General features: G+C 31.4%; 3 protein-coding genes across 10 annotated transcripts; 2 read left to right on the top strand and 1 right to left on the bottom strand.

Moving 5' to 3' along the window:
* Nucleotides 1-101: 101 nt before the first annotated feature.
* LOC111313750 (dnaJ protein homolog 2-like) lies at nt 102-3,136 on the bottom strand. 2 transcript variants are annotated; one of them, XM_022914476.2, is made up of 8 exons: nt 3,018-3,136; nt 2,575-2,744; nt 2,114-2,279; nt 1,867-2,008; nt 1,252-1,385; nt 1,023-1,165; nt 744-942; nt 102-655 (listed from the first exon to the last, which is right to left on the bottom strand). In XM_022914476.2, the coding sequence occupies exons 2-8, from the start codon at nt 2,722-2,724 to the stop codon at nt 324-326; spliced, it is 1,266 nt and encodes a 421-aa protein (XP_022770211.2). In that variant the 5' UTR covers nt 2,725-2,744; nt 3,018-3,136; the 3' UTR covers nt 102-323. The 2 variants fall into 2 exon arrangements, with proteins under 2 accessions (XP_022770211.2, XP_089609020.1); XM_089752894.1 differs by lacking the exon at nt 2,575-2,744.
* A 2,033-nt stretch (nt 3,137-5,169) lies between these two features.
* On the top strand, nt 5,170-12,262 carry LOC111313749 (uncharacterized). 6 transcript variants are annotated; one of them, XM_089752898.1, is made up of 9 exons: nt 5,489-5,616; nt 5,738-5,867; nt 5,962-6,146; nt 6,294-6,564; nt 6,636-6,689; nt 6,760-6,917; nt 9,764-9,793; nt 11,228-11,282; nt 11,607-12,262. In XM_089752898.1, exons 1-8 carry the CDS (start codon nt 5,592-5,594, stop codon nt 11,266-11,268), a joined length of 894 nt encoding a protein of 297 aa, XP_089609024.1. In that variant the 5' UTR covers nt 5,489-5,591; the 3' UTR covers nt 11,269-11,282; nt 11,607-12,262. The 6 variants fall into 6 exon arrangements, with proteins under 6 accessions (XP_089609022.1, XP_089609024.1, XP_089609025.1 ...); XM_089752896.1 differs by lacking the exons at nt 9,764-9,793; nt 11,228-11,282; nt 11,607-12,262 and adding exons at nt 5,170-5,478; nt 7,041-7,397 and having other exon boundaries at nt 5,585-5,616; XM_089752899.1 differs by lacking the exon at nt 11,228-11,282.
* Nucleotides 12,099-15,598, top strand: LOC149512059 (MATH domain and coiled-coil domain-containing protein At3g58410-like). 2 transcript variants are annotated; one of them, XM_089752902.1, is made up of 6 exons: nt 12,099-12,234; nt 14,271-14,400; nt 14,480-14,649; nt 14,727-15,012; nt 15,084-15,250; nt 15,376-15,598. In XM_089752902.1, exons 4-6 carry the CDS (start codon nt 14,759-14,761, stop codon nt 15,531-15,533), a joined length of 579 nt encoding a protein of 192 aa, XP_089609028.1. In that variant the 5' UTR covers nt 12,099-12,234; nt 14,271-14,400; nt 14,480-14,649; nt 14,727-14,758; the 3' UTR covers nt 15,534-15,598. The 2 variants fall into 2 exon arrangements, with proteins under 2 accessions (XP_089609028.1, XP_089609027.1); XM_089752901.1 differs by having other exon boundaries at nt 12,225-12,347.
* Nucleotides 15,599-15,645: the final 47 nt, after the last annotated feature.

The following is a 15,645-nucleotide window of genomic DNA, read 5'->3' as shown; positions in this document are numbered from 1 at the left end:
ACCGTGCGACCCTCTAAAAGCTTAAAGATTTGTTGGCCCATCGGGCTGTTAATGCAAGTGAAATGCTCCTTAAGCTTATAGTATAATATCAAAATTCGAACATAGAATCTGAAAATAGATTAACCGTTGAAGAAGGGTTGTGAACAAACTGTGATAATATAACACAAAATGCTGGAAACGAAAAAAAGTAACCAAAATAAAAATTAAAAAAAAAGTCAAAATGCTAATTTAATATGCAGACACCCACAAAATAAAAACTTCCTAGTAATATTTGTATCCAGCAGATATAATTACTAGGGAAAAACATTAAATGCTAACATTTCTTATTGTTGGGCACACTGCACTCTTGGCATTGATGGCTCATCATCATCTTCATCGTAAGCTTCATGGTGCCTATGCTGCTGTTGTTCCTTCCGCTTCATTTCCTCCTCAATGTTGACGTCATGCAATGTAGTCTCTTCACAGTCATCGAGTTCCATGTCTGCCAAATGCTTATTAGACCTCATGGGCAATATATTCTCTAATGTCCCGCATTGCTCAGGTGAAAATACCCCGGATTCTGGGAAATCAACATTGAAATGGATGAATAGCCTGCCCTTCATGAAAGGCCTTTGATGATGGGGCATACCCTCATCATTGATAGCCTTGTATTGACCTACATTTTCAAGCAAAGGAGAGGAGATGAGAAATATGATGTCAACTTGGAACAGTAGTTTAATAAATAATATGCAAAGGAAAATTACCGGGCTTAATGACCTCGCCGGGGTTTGATTTAATTAGGAGCTGCCTGCCATCAAGGTGAGTTAGGGCAAACTGGAACCCACACAGAGCCTCTGTCAAACTGAGGTTGTGTTCAACATAAAGGTCATCAAATTTCCGTTCAAATTTGGGGTGTTTCTTGAGTTGCAATAGAAAAACAATGTCTCCAGTAACTGTATCTGGCTGCAAATGATGAAAAGAATATGGTCAAAGCTTGAATTATTAGAAAAACGTTACATACAAGACAAAAGTAGTTCACTTACAGCTTCATCAGCTTGTCCTTCAAATGTAATTTTTTGGCCATTTTGCATTCCTTTCTCAATATGTACTTCCAGCACCTTCTTTTCCTGAGTAACCTTGTTTCCTTTGCACTGTGGGCATCTATCTCTATCACTGATCACCTCACCTGCAAGAAAGGAAATGAAATCCATGCTAAAAATCCTACATAAAATGATTACGAAGCCCCCAATAAAGCAGGTTAAATTTAAATACCTGAGCCTCTGCATTCAGGACAGACATGCTGCATCTGTTGTATCATGCCCAGTCCAATCTGACGTGTTGTAATTTTCATTCCTGTACCCTGGCAACCATAACATCTAGAAGAGGCTCCACTCTTTGAACCTTTCCTGAAAATTTTAAGAATGCAGGTGAATAAAATGTAATCACACCAATCATAAAGGTTCTTTCCAAAAGAGGATATAGGAGAAAGAAGAGGGAGCAAAGATGAACAACACCAAATATAGACTAATAGACAACAAGCTACTGGATAGGAGTAAATAGGACAAACATAAAAGCACCAACTTCAAACTTAGTAGAAGACCACAATGAATAGATATACGGGTGCTGTACAACTAAATAGACAACCATATTCTTGGGAGACCTAAGAGTTTTTTGCAAGCACATAAATGAAACATTATATGCCAAAAAGCGAAATACTGTGTAATAAAAAGAATACATCAGATGTTAATCAAACCGAAAGAAGGAATGACCACCACAATATTATTTGACAACAAATTAGGCTCAAAGCACCACATAGACAAAACTCTAAACATTTGCTAAAAGGAAATTCTAGTTAATGGAAAAAGTTAAGTGTGATGGAAGACATACCCTTTACATTTTCCACAAAGAGCGTTCCTGGAAAGAGAGAGTTTCTTTGTTGTCCCATTGTACAAGTCCTCCAGGGAAGCTTTTAGAGTATGCACTACATCTTCACCTCGCTTCTGCCTTCTTCCTCGTGAGCTACCACCACCTAAATGTCGAAAAGACTTGTGATTAAAAATTGCAATGGAACTTTCCTAACTAGAAAGTTCAATCAAAAGAGAAAGCAAAAATGGATAAGAAAACCATCTCTTACCACCAAAGGCTCCCCCACCAAAAAATGACTCAAATATTTCGAAGGGGTTGTGAGAAGGACCACCTCCTCCCATTCCCTCTTTAAGGGCATCTTCACCATATTGATCATATATTTCTCTCTTCTCTGGATCGCTAAGAACTTCATAAGCTTGAGCCAGTTCCTTAAACTGAAAGGCAATATCAGATGATAGTGTTAAAATAGGAAAAACAAGGGAAACCCTAAATCCAATTCCTTATGATTTTACTTGCACGAGAATTTCTATTGCATTTTGCATATATACACCAAAAGCCACAAGTTTTATTCTCCCTCAAATTAAAAATATATATCAAACAATATGCCAAATCTATTACATGATAAGATATTCCAAAGCTTGAAAGAACAACGGAGATGTAACCATATTAAGATAGCATTTATATTACGCTTTTAACAAACACCATATTGAAACATTGTTTTATCTTTACCTTCTCGGGATCTCCACCTTTATCAGGATGATTCTTTATGGCAGCCTTCCTATAAGCCTTTTTCAATTCATCTTGACTCGCACTTTTGGAAACCCCAAGTACTTCATAATATTTGGTGTTATCACTCTTCTTTGGAACACGACCAAACATGATTAAATCACTTCAGTTATCTGTGTTAAGTAATAGAATGGTAAATTCACTATTGAAACGCTCCAAAAGTCTAAATTAAAAGGAGAAAATTCAAACACAATTAAAACCAATGTTAAGCAATCCCCAACTAACTAAAAAAAACGCTAAACCTAAACAACAAAATTGAAAAGCTATCGTATTCAAACAAATTTTGCTCTAATTCTAAATAATCTTAATCTCACAAAGCACGCGAAAGAGCAAATATGAAAGATCCAAAGCAGTTAACTACAGATTGCAAAACCTATGATACTCACCGTATTACCGATAGATTTCACGGAAGGTTTGGGGAAGCGAGAGAAAAGCTTGAGAGAGAGAGCACTATTTATCCCTCAAGTTCCTCCTCACAAATCGCAGAAGAGTTCTACTGAAACATGAAGATCTCCTATCGGACCTATCCTATTAAAAGCAATTTTAATTTCTACTGTCACGCCATTTTTTACTGCTTGCACTTCAATTTGACCGACTTGCTTGGACTGTAAGTAGCAAAAGTGTGTTGTGAATGTAGTAATTCTTCCTCGAGAGGGAATATTAGAGAGGCTTCACGTGACAATTGGAGGCACTGACGCGTTTCCAAGAATGGAAGATATTGAGAAAAAATAATCTTATTGTTGTAAACTTGACATCTTAACCGTCCAATGCAAAGATCGGACGACTGATGTTACTCCATAAATAAACAAGGCTGCTTGGAAAGAAGGAGCCGCCTATTTGGTCGTAATTGATGGCTGGCAACTAACGACGTCGTTGCATTATGTTTTATTTTTAAGTTTGACAATAAATCTTTTGGATTATTTCAATAAAATCCTTCCTACTTTGTATTTTGAGAATGTCCCACATTTTTTTCTACGATTACCATCCTCAATGTGCTAAGCTCAGCAGTCCCAAATACACCAACCATTGTGCATATCAATCAAGTCAAAATATAAGTCCTACTATAACTCAATTTTGTTTCATCAGCAACAATAAACAATGGCAATGATATTTACTTTCCAAATGGACAGTAAAATTATAAATTATAAATTACTATTATCTTATACAAAATAAAGATTCAATAAATAGTAATAATTTTTAGGATAAATGCTGATTTTAAATTTTAAAATTTTTAATAAACTTTTATTTCAGAATTCAACTTTTTATTTCTTTCAAATTATTGTTAATGGAATCAACAATTGTCACATGGGGATATTTGTTATTTAGTTATTTAGCGAAAATGGTGAAATATTTGCTATTACAAGTAGATAGTAGATAGGTTTAGTGAACTTCAAATTTTGTCTCCCTTGCCAGTTAAGCTGTCAGTCGGCTCCATTGAGCTTATTATAACAGTGTCAATGGATATCGACGCTTGATGGTTCGAATAGCAAAAAAAAATTTATTCTTTTTAAGTAAGATTTTGATTTTGAATTTTATAAATAAAAAAAATAAGTTTAAGAGAACTTACTTATTTTATGAAATTTGATCTGATTCAATCTTAATTAATCAAATCAAAAGTAATTATCGAACATCAGGAGGTTCAAAAAAAAAAAAAGTAGTGTTAATGGGTAAAAATAATGACTTTTTTCCTTACGAGAATAACATAAGGTCTAAAACTTGAGATTTCATCTCAATACTCATAATTAGGATTCTTTTCTGTTGCTTATCGTATACCTATGCCTTTGTTTCTTGATCGCTGCTTTACTTCTGGGGTAGCTTTTGTATTTTAGTCTCTCAAGCTCAGTGATAAGAATATGTAGCATTTTTTTTTTTTTTAATTATGATGATGTTAGAGTTTAAGAGAATGATTTGAGTGCACGAAAGTCAGGAATTGGAAAGACAGTAAATTGTTGTGTTCTTTGTTTTTGTTTCATCGTGAATCGTTGGCATTATCTCTTTCGTAAATTGAAATGTAAGTCAACTGACCATATAAATTTGTTTTCTTCTTTTCTGTTCACCATTATCTTTTAGTTTTCTTTTTCTAATCGTGACATAAACTTTTCTTAAACCAAATAAATACCTGAGTAGAAAAGCATTATCTTTTTTTATTATTATTATGAGATATTTGGTATTATGAAAAATGAAAATGAATCAAAGACAATCCATATATCCAAAAAGAAAAGGGAAAACCTGAAGAAAGGAATCATGAGAAGCCCCAAAACCACAAGTACTAAGAATTAATCAACGACAATCCTCAGATCAGCATTTCGTGTTCCCCTACTTACCAAAAGGCATCAAACTTTATCTTATCAACTACAATATAATACTAACCCTTAAATTCGTCCCAACTGATAAGAGAATTAAACGTAAACAAAGCTTGAAAATATTTCTGATCATCTTATATAAAATGAAACTATAATATAAGATTTAAGTATACTAGACGTCTAGTGCTTATTAATTTTGTTTAGTGTACTTATCCAAGTAACTTTGCCAAGTCCTTTTCCATTTAACTACAGATTTGCAATACCCTTGCTCTTTTAAGAGATAAATTGCAGAAAGGAATACGAATTTAACCTCATTTTGCTGTTTTTGAGCAATAACCAGTTGATTAAGGTACTTCACTTGTAATTTTATCGAAGTAGACAGATTCGAGGTCTTGCAAGTTTCTCAAGATAAGCTTAAGTAAATTTATGTAAATCTTGAAACCCAAGGTGAAGAGACTCCAAAGTGTTCCTAGTTTACAAGATAAGGATATTAAACCCAAGAGATCTTCTAAGTTTCGTATGACAAGCATATTATAGGACAAAGGTATTAAACCCCCCTTCGAAAACTAATATTTTGCTCATTTGATTCCTCCATCTTCGATTTATATATCTAACAAAGAAAAAAAAAGCTAAATTCGGACTTTTATTAGATTTCTCATGGAGGATAAATCCAAGAAACTTGGTTTAATTCTCTTCTTCTCCTTGGAATTGTCCTTTCCAATACTATATATTTGTTGAATTACAGGCAAAGGTATGGTATTATTGATTACTAGTGAAGTGTTTTTGTCTGGATATGTTTGTAGGAACCAGAAGAATTACAAGAGATTTACTACCAGCTCACCACTTATTTAAAGTAGAATCCTTCTCTTTGTTGGCCGAAACAGGGCTGGAAAAGTATGAATCTGATGTTTTTGAGGCTGCCGGTCACAAATGGTAACGATTTTCTGTCATCTTTAATTTTCTACATTGAAAGATAAGAAGGTTATTTCTTTGAATTTCATTTTTGTTTACTGGTCTCTTGAATTAGGAGATTGTCATTCTACCCAAACGGAGACAATAAAAGAAACGGATGTGGCTTCATCTCCCTTTACTTGGTAATTGAAGACACAGAAAATTTACCACTTAATTGGGAAGTCAATGTCAGCTTTAGGTTATTTGTACTTGACCAGATTCGAGATAAGTACCTGAGCATTGAATTTGAAGGTGACCCAGGTGACCGTTCTACTCTATATGCAATCTTTCTCTTCTTAATCATATATATATATATATATATGTGTGTGTGAGTATATATATATATATATATATATATATAATTGACCATTAATTTGCTGATAAACTTTGTGGATTCTGTTGTGGCAGTCAAGAGATTTCATTGGATGAGGACTGAATGGGGATTCACCCATTTAATCTCCCTCGAGTCATTTAATGACATTTCCAATGGATACCTCGTCGATGATTGTTGCATATTTGGGGCAGAGGTTTTTTTAATGGAACCCAATTATAAATGTGAATGTCTTTCCATGATAAAGGAGCCTGAGGACAATACCATAATTTTCAAGATGGAAAACTTCTCAAAATTAGACAAGAAGTATTATGAATCTGCCGTTCAAACTATTGGCGATTCAAAGTGGTATTTTCTTACCAAATTTGACATAGATAGCTGCTGCCATTTGTGTGTTTTTGACACATGAATATATGCAGGAAATTGATCGTTTATCCCAGGGGACATGTGGAATCTAAGGGCAAAGCAAAAGGGTAGTTTCTTACCAAATATGATAGATAACCGCTGCCATTTTGTGGGTTTTTGACACATGGATGTATGCAGGAAATGGATTGTTTGTCCCAGTGGAAATGCAAAATTTAAGGGCAAAGCACTCTCCGTCTTCCTGGAGTTGGTTGAGGTTCCCCTTAAGCGTAAAGTGTATGCAGAATACAAGCTTCGGGTAAGGGACCAAATCAACGATAATCATAAGGAATTCACAGGTAATATTAACCTCTCAGATTTATAAAACTTGTTCTCCTAATATTGTTCCAAAAATACCTGCCCAAATGTTATTGAATTACATTTGCAGATGTCCATAATTTTCCATTTCGATTGAATTGCAGTTAAACATTGGTTTAGTGCAACAAGTGTTAACATGGGTTATCCACAGTTCATGGAGCTGAAGGATCTCCATGCATCCAAGGGTTTCATTAAGAATGATACTTTGATTGTTGAAGCAGAAATTACCCGCATTTCTAAAGTCAAGACATTTGACATAAAACAAAATAAAATTTGTTAGATTTTCTATTATTAAGATCATTTTAAGACAGTAACGTGGAATATCTTTGTTCATGTACTGCTGGACATAATTATATATGCTGCTTGAAATCATGATGAACGATCGATATATATAGTATGCAACAATCACTCAAAATATGCTTAATTTTAAGGAGAAATAAGAAGATTGATTATTTGTTACTAATCATCAGAATTTTCCTATTAATATTTGATTATTGAAGTTAAAATAATGGCCCTCGTTAATATTTTTCAAACAAAATGTATTGATGATAACTTACTTCAAATATTGACTTCCTTTTTTATCTTTATTATTCAATATATTCATCATTATCATTTACATATATTGAATTTATTTATAAATTCTTAATTAGTACACATGAATAGTGATTAAAAATATATTGATCAAAATTACTAGTTCACATAAAAGTAAGGAGAATGGGTCATTTTTCCCCTTTTTTTTTTTTTTATAAAAATTGCATTGACAAAAGCTTTGTTCTATAATTTTTTTTTTTTTGGAAAAAAAAAATCCTTTGTTTGAATGCTAGTTTCTTTTCAAAATTATATTGAAGTCTTTAAAATTTATAATATATAAAATTCATATATACTAACTTGTTATAAAAATAAATAAATTTTTTGAAAAAAGTAAGAAGAAAATGACATATCTTCTTTTTAGATCATTTTTATTTACAATAATATTTATATACATGCAAGATTATATCAAATAAAATTAAATTATGTCTTTCTTGAAAAAATAAAAACATATATATTATTAAATGATAAATTAAATAATAAAACAAATATTAGCATATTTTTACTTTTGTAATATTAACCAAAGTGTTTTATAAAATATAAAATATGTTAGGAGATATGTGAAAAAAAATAAATTAAAAAAAAATACTTTTATAAGAATGAAATTGCAATAGTAATAAAATTTATCTTCGAAAAAAGTTGTAAACCAAAAAATAAATTAAAATAGTAATAGTATATACTTTGAAAATAAATAAATAAATAATTGATATTTCATTTATAATCTTAAATGTGTAAAAGAATTTTTGGGTGACAATTAAGGTTGAATAGATAATTTTTAAATTAATTTTTTAATTTAAAAGAAATATAATAAATGATAAAAATGAAATCAAACTCATTTCATATATTTGAAATATAAATTTGATAATTAGAGTTTAAACGGATATAATCTTTTTAATGATTTTATTATTTAAAGATTTAATATGAAAAGTTATTTCAATTTTTAATTTTTAACGTAAATTTTATAAAAGATAATTTTTTATTGATTCAAATCAAAATAAATTCTTTTTTGAAAATTTTGAATAATTTAATCTTTATAATTTTTAAATATGTTGATAGATTTGATAATTAAATAATTTTTTTAATAAGATTACTTGGTAAATAACTAAAATTATTTATTATGAAGATAAAATCTATATTTTAGATTTTTTATTCTAAAAAACATATTTCTAGATTTGATTTTCAATTTTAATTTAAATAATTTTAAAATTTGAATAAATTTAAAATTACCTATTTTGTAATTAAAAGAAGCTATCCTTCTATTATAAAAAAAAACTATCTTACATATTATTCAAAAAATTATTTACATTGACGTTTATTTGATAAATATTATCAAATGTCTATATATATATATTATAATATATATATGATGAGAGTTTTCTCAAATGTTAATTATATTATCTTATCTTCATATACTTTTGTATACAAGTTTTTTACCTGCGCGACAAGTGTCTAAACTTAGAACACAAAAGAAATTTGTAGATTTGTTAATAATAATTTTGAATTTTCAGATTGAAGATAAGATCAAACACTTTGTTAAAGTGAAGTTTGCATTCATTAGAAATTATTGCGAGAGGTACAATTAGCTCATTGGAGAAAAAATGCATCAAATAATTAATGAAAAAAGAAAAGCATGCGGGTAACAATAAGCGTGTAGACATGTGAATATGTCTTATTAATCATTATGATTTTTAAACTCATTCTCAAATTTTTTATCTCTAAGTTTTGATCAGAATGAAACTTTTCATTTTAAGACATAAAAGGAATTTAATAATTTTTAATAATATTTTTGAGCTTTTGCAGATAAAGGATAGGATCAAAACATTAATAGTGACAGATCTGTCTGTCTCTTAAAATAAGAATGAATTATATCTATTTATCTTTTTTAAGCGTAAACTAACTATTTGTAGCATTTCGTCTCTCTTTTGTTCCTCTTTGAGTTATTGTTTGTGAGAGTTTTTTTATTTTTATTTTTTAAATATAAGGCATCTTAATAAGAGCATTAGGAAAAAACTTCTTTCATTGACTTAAAAAATTGATGGTGATTTGTTGATTTTTTTACAAAATAATGATGTTTTATCTTCTATGATTAAATTATCTCGAAAAATCAAAAGAATCACAATTACTCTTTTGTTTTTGTTTTATTTCGCTAATAGAGTCTTTGCACATCGAACTCAATTTTTTAAAAGTTAAAACTTTTCAAAATATTTTTTAACAATGATTTTTACATTTGTTTTGCAAGAGATATTGATCGAGCCGTGCTCAATTCCAGGTATGTACCCAACACTTCTTTTTATTTATTTGATGGTCATTGGTTTTTTTTTTTTTAATATATAGTGAGTTTGTATGTAGTATCAAAATGAAAGGCTTGCTCTATTTGTTATATCATTTTCTTTCATTTTAATGTGCAATTGCAATAATTACTTAATGTTTTGTATGTTTGTAAGTAGTTATTGTTGTTAATAATAAAGCAAAAAATTAAAAATAAAAAAATTCTAAACTAAAGTGAACTCTTTATTCAATTATCTCCGCTTGGAAACCTTTCATTATAAATTTTTTTTTCTTTCATTCTAGTGATAATCTTTAGTTCAGACCATTTAAATTTTTGAGTTTATCTTAAAATTTATAGCAACTCAAATTTTTATAGACTTTAATTTTTTCTCACTGCATTAAAAAAGAGTTAATTTTACCATTGCAAATTTTGTTATAGATTGAAAGCTCGACAATTTTACAATAGCCAAAGTATATCATGATCTTCTCAAATCAATAAAAAAAAAAAGACATTGAAAAATAATAAGCAAATTAAATGTATTGCTTTTGGAGTTTGCAGATGTTGTAAAGCAAATTATGCATTCGTTTGTTCCTATCATTTTTTTTTTAATCTTTTTTCCTTTATTATGGTAGGTTTAGTGCTTCTATTTTTTTTGTACTTTATCAAATTCATGCATTTTGAGTATGTTGAGTTTACTATTAAACTTTATGGAATGATGCATTCCTCTTAAAACACGTTCATCAATTTAGTTTGTTGTCCTAAACATCTTTTATATAATAGTTTTATGCTTGCCTTTTCCTAGGAGCCATGAAATTGTTTTGTTACATTCTATGGATCTTATCATAGAGGATTCAATCTGAGTGTATTTTAATAATCTTTGCAATTTAGTATTTTCTCAATTTAAATGTAGGATTTAATGTGTTAACTTCTAAAATCATTTGTAGTCACCTTGCTTTGTATTTTCAAGTTTAAATTGTGTAAAGACAAAAGCCAAAGTTGAAATATATGGGACATGAGAAAATTATTTTGGATATTAAAAGTAGAATGATTGAACTTAAAAAATAAAAAGGGTAAACAAACCTTTTAGGATTATAATAATAGATACTTACAACATTTACAATGAGATTTTGACCAATTACAATGAGATTCTAATTTATAGGATAAATCTTTTAAAAAACAATGGAAGAAATCATGTTGCCATCAAAGAATTACTTGCGATCTTGGAAGGAATGTCAATAATTTGATGAAATAGGCAGACTTAGGGTTGAGATTAGAAAGGTTGAGTTTAGGAGAAGTAAACTCTTTAGCATAGCTAATTTAGGTGTTAATAAAATTGATATGTTTTATATTTGAGTTGAAAGGTTTTATTTCTTTTTTGGATAAATTTGTTTCTAATAAGTTATGTTTTTCTGAAGCTTTGTCCTTATGTTGCAGGTCTTGATCTGGCTGCAAGTGTAAGACTCTTTTATGAATAAAAATCATATTTTGGGTAAAAAAAAAAATTTATCACTTTGATGATGTCTAGGCTATGAAGAATTTGAATACAAATAATTTGACCCATTTTACTTAACAAGATATTATATGAATTTTTTAATTGAGACTTATATCTTTTGCTTTTAGTTACTTATCAAAATTTTTAGTGTTTCCTTAAATTATTTTTTAAATATATTATTTGTGCTTTAAATTTTGAACTTAACTCTCTATACTTAATATCTTAATATTATATTATGCAAATTCTTTTATATTTGATAATTATATTTTTAATATTGGATTATATATATGTATATTTTAATTTTTTTTGTTAATTCTGCAGTGAAGCGCGGATTGATTTTCTAGTGAAATATAAAATCAGCTTCATAAATCTATCAAAATTCAATTCCGGAAAGAAGCAATCTAAGTTCATGTTGATGGCAAGCCACTCTGCTTCATGAAGCTCGACAATGTTTGAATGGGCCTATGAAATTCAGTGAACCCAACCTAGGGCTTTCAACCATTTTCTCAGACCCAAAATGAGATTGGTGGGCTGCATCTGCCATGGCCAATGTTTCGTGGTCATGGTCATGTCCTTGTCCTTAAACTACTCTAATGGGCTTGGAAGCGGCTCCACAAGATCAAACATGTCAGCGAGGAAGTCATCAAAGAAGGCATCTGGGGTCCGCTGCTTCTCACTGGTTCAAGTAATGGCTGCCCGGTGTCAGTCCTTCCAGGCAAATACGTAGCAATCTTGCCCATTTTTGTACCCAAACCACCCTCTCTTCCTCTGCCGTAAACTTGCAGCCACTACGAAGATTCAGAAAAAGAAAAAGAAAAAGAATTACTCGTGAAGTACAAGCTAGTAGCAGATGAAAGTAACCGAGACAACCCTTGCGATTTGGCAGTTCTTTGTAAAATGCCTTGGATCGAATGGAGATCCAGTCTCGAGGGCCATATTTCTTGACATGGTAGATCAGCACTTCATCTTCCTCTGCTTCCATTGCCCTTTCCTACTTATCTCTACTCGCTTTCCTTCCATTTCCTACTTCACGATCCCCAAAAAACCCAGAATGTATACGAGGTAAACACGCCAATAGCCCTACGTTCCCAATTTTCTCTCATTCAAAAGCGGTACTTAAAGTTACATATATGCCTCCACCCCTTCCCCATATTTGATCGTTGAAGCGTGGGTGAGAAATTATCCCATAAGAATATAGCTGCCTAATTCCCCTCGCAGCACAATGAACGCCTGTAACCTTAAAGAAAACTTGGGCCTGAAGTTTCACAGGCTTATGAGTAGGGATGACAATAACTACGGATTACAATAGCAGGTCTAGAGTTAGTCCGTTTGGAATCAAATCCAACAAATAATCAGCTCTTACTTAAACCAGCAAGTTTGGAACCCATCGACTAGTCTCGAGATAAGAAACAACTGAAAAAAAACGCTTCTAATTCATTCATCAAGAGAGGAAAAAAATCACGTTGTCTCACTCCTTTCTTGATCAAATTTTGGATAAAAAAAATTTCGTCAAATCGGAACAAGAATTTTTCATTCTTTCTGTCTTCAATGGCCTCAGCACCATAAGTCTTACGTTTGCATTGTCTAAATAGTTTTGTATTTGATATAACAACTGACTATACACTTGGATTTGCCCGTTGAGTTGAAGCTAGTTAGGATTGTGACTCCAGCACGAATTTTCCTCCTTGGATTAATGTTATTATCGAGGCTTACTTAGCCGAAAATTTACCCTGTTCTCACAAAAATGGTGAAACATTTGCTATTACAAGTAGAAAATAGATAGGTTTAGTGAACTTAAAAATTTGCCTACTTTGCCAGTTAAGCTATCGGTCGGCTCCATCGAGCTTATTATAACAGGTTCGATGGGTAAAAACAACCGCCTTTTTCCTTACGAGAGTAACACAAGTCAACTGACCATCTAAATTCGGTTTATTCTTTCTGTACACCGTCATCTTTTAGTTTTCTTTTTATAATCGTAACATAAACTTTTTTAAACCAAATAAATACCTGAGTAGAAAAGCATTATCTTTTTTTATTATTATTATTATGAGATATTTGGAATTATGAAAAATGAAAGGAATCAAAGACAATCCATATAGCAAAAAAGAAAATAAAAGGGAAAACCCGAAGAAAGGAATCATGAGAAGCCCCAAAACCACAAGTACTACGAATCAAAGACATTCCTCATATTAGCATTTCGTGTTCCCCTACCCACCAAAAGGCATCAAACTTTATCTTATCAACTACAATATAAGACTAACCCTTAAAATTGTCCGATCTGATAAGAGGATTAAACCTAAACAAAGCTTGAAAATATCTCTGATCATCTTATAAAAAAAAAACTACTAGTGCTTATTATTTCTGTTTAGTTTACTTATATCCAAGAAACTTTGCCAAGTCCTTTGCCATTTAAACTACAGCTATGCAATACCCTTTCTTTTTTAAGAGTTAAATTGCAGAAGGGAATATGAATGTAACCTCATTTTGATGTTTTTGAGCAATAACCGGTTGACTAAGGTACTTTACCTGTAATTCTATCGAAGTAGGCAGATTCGAGGTCTTGTAAGTTTCTCAAGATAAGCATAACTAAATTTATGCAAATCTGGAAACCAAAGGTGAAGAGATTCCAAACGTTTTCCTAGTTTACAGGATAAGGATATTAAACCCAAGAGATCTTCCAAGTTTGGCATAACAAGCATATTATAAGACAAAGCTTATTAAACCGGCCCCCTTCGAAAATTAATATTTTGCGCATTTGATTCCTCCATCTTCGATTTATATATCTAACAAATAAAAGAAAAGCTGAATTCAGGACAATAACTTTTACTTTATAGTGTTTCTCATGGAGGATAACTCCAATAAACTTGGTTGAATTCTCTTCTCCTTGGAATTGTCCTTTCTAATACTATATATTTGTTGACTTAAAAGCTAGGGTATGATATTGAACTCTTGATTATTAAAGTGGTTGTCTGGCTATTTTTGTAGGAATCAGAAGAATTACAAGAGATTTCCCACCAGCACACTACTTATTTAAAGTAGAATCCTTCTCTTTGTTGGCCAAAATAGGGGTGGAAAAGTATGAATCTGATGTTTTTGAAGCTGCCGGCCACAAATGGTAAGGATTTTCTTTTCATCATTACTTTTCTACATTGAAAGATACAAGGTTCTTTCCTTGAACTGTTCTCTTGAATTAGGAGATTGTCACTTTACCCAAACGGAGACAATAAAAGCAACGGAAGTGGCTTCATCTCCCTTTACCTGGTAATTGACGACACAGAAAATTTACCTCTTACTTGGGAAGTTAATGTCAGCTTCAGATTATTTGTGCTTGACCAGATTCGAGACAAGTACTTGACCATTGAAGGTGCCTAATAATCGTTCTTTTTATGATCATATATATAACTGACCATCAATTTATTAATATCCTGATAAATTTTGTAGATTCTGATGGGGCAGTCAAGAGATTTCATTGGATGAAGACTGAATGGGGATTCGCCCAATTAGTCTCCCTTGAGTCATTTAATGACACTTCCAATGGATACCTCGTCCGTGATTGTTGCATATTTGGGGCAGAGGTTTTTTTAGTAGAACGCAATTGTAAATGGGAATGTCTTTCCATGATAAAGGAGCCTGAGGACAATACCATAATTTTCAAGATGGAAAACTTCTCAAAATTAGACAAGAAGTATTATGAATCTGCTGTTCATACCATTGGCGATTCAAAATGGTATTTTCTTACTAAATTTGACATAGATAGCTGCTGCCATTTGTGGGTTTTTGACACATGAATATATACAGGAAACTGACAGTTTATCCCAGGGGAAATGTGAAATTTAAGGGCAAAGCACTCTCTGTCTTCCTAGAGTTGGCTGAGGCTGACAAGCTTCCCCTTAAGCGGAAAGTGTATGCAGAATACAAGCTTCGGGTGAGGGACCAAATCAACGATAATCACATGGAATTCACAGGTAATATTAGCCTCTCAGACAGTCAGACTTATAAAAATTGTTCCAAGAACACAAGCTCAAACGTTATTGAATTGGATTTGTTTTGTTTATTGATGTTTTAATTTTCCATTTCGATTGAATTGCAGTTGAACGTTGGTTTAGTGCAACAAGTGCTAACTGGGGTTATCCACAGTTCATGGCACTGAAGGTTCTCCACGATGCATCCAAGGGTTTCATTGTGAATGATAATTTGATTGTTGAAGCAGAAATTACCCTCATTTCTAAAGTCAAGCGTTTCTCATAAAAAAATGTTAGGTTTTGTGTTATTAAGATCATTTTAAGACAGTAACATGGAATATCTTTGTTCATGCACTGCTGTACATGGATATGTGTTTGATTGATTAAGAGCGATTAAT

The sequence above is a fragment of the Durio zibethinus genome, chromosome 23 (assembly GCF_047325235.1).
Source record: "Durio zibethinus cultivar Kanyao isolate XHJ-2024 chromosome 23, ASM4732523v1, whole genome shotgun sequence".
NCBI classification, from domain to species: Eukaryota; Viridiplantae; Streptophyta; class Magnoliopsida; order Malvales; family Malvaceae; genus Durio; species Durio zibethinus.
The sequence above is the reverse complement of the archived record's forward strand: the minus strand, read 5'-3'. Positions and strand labels throughout refer to the sequence as shown.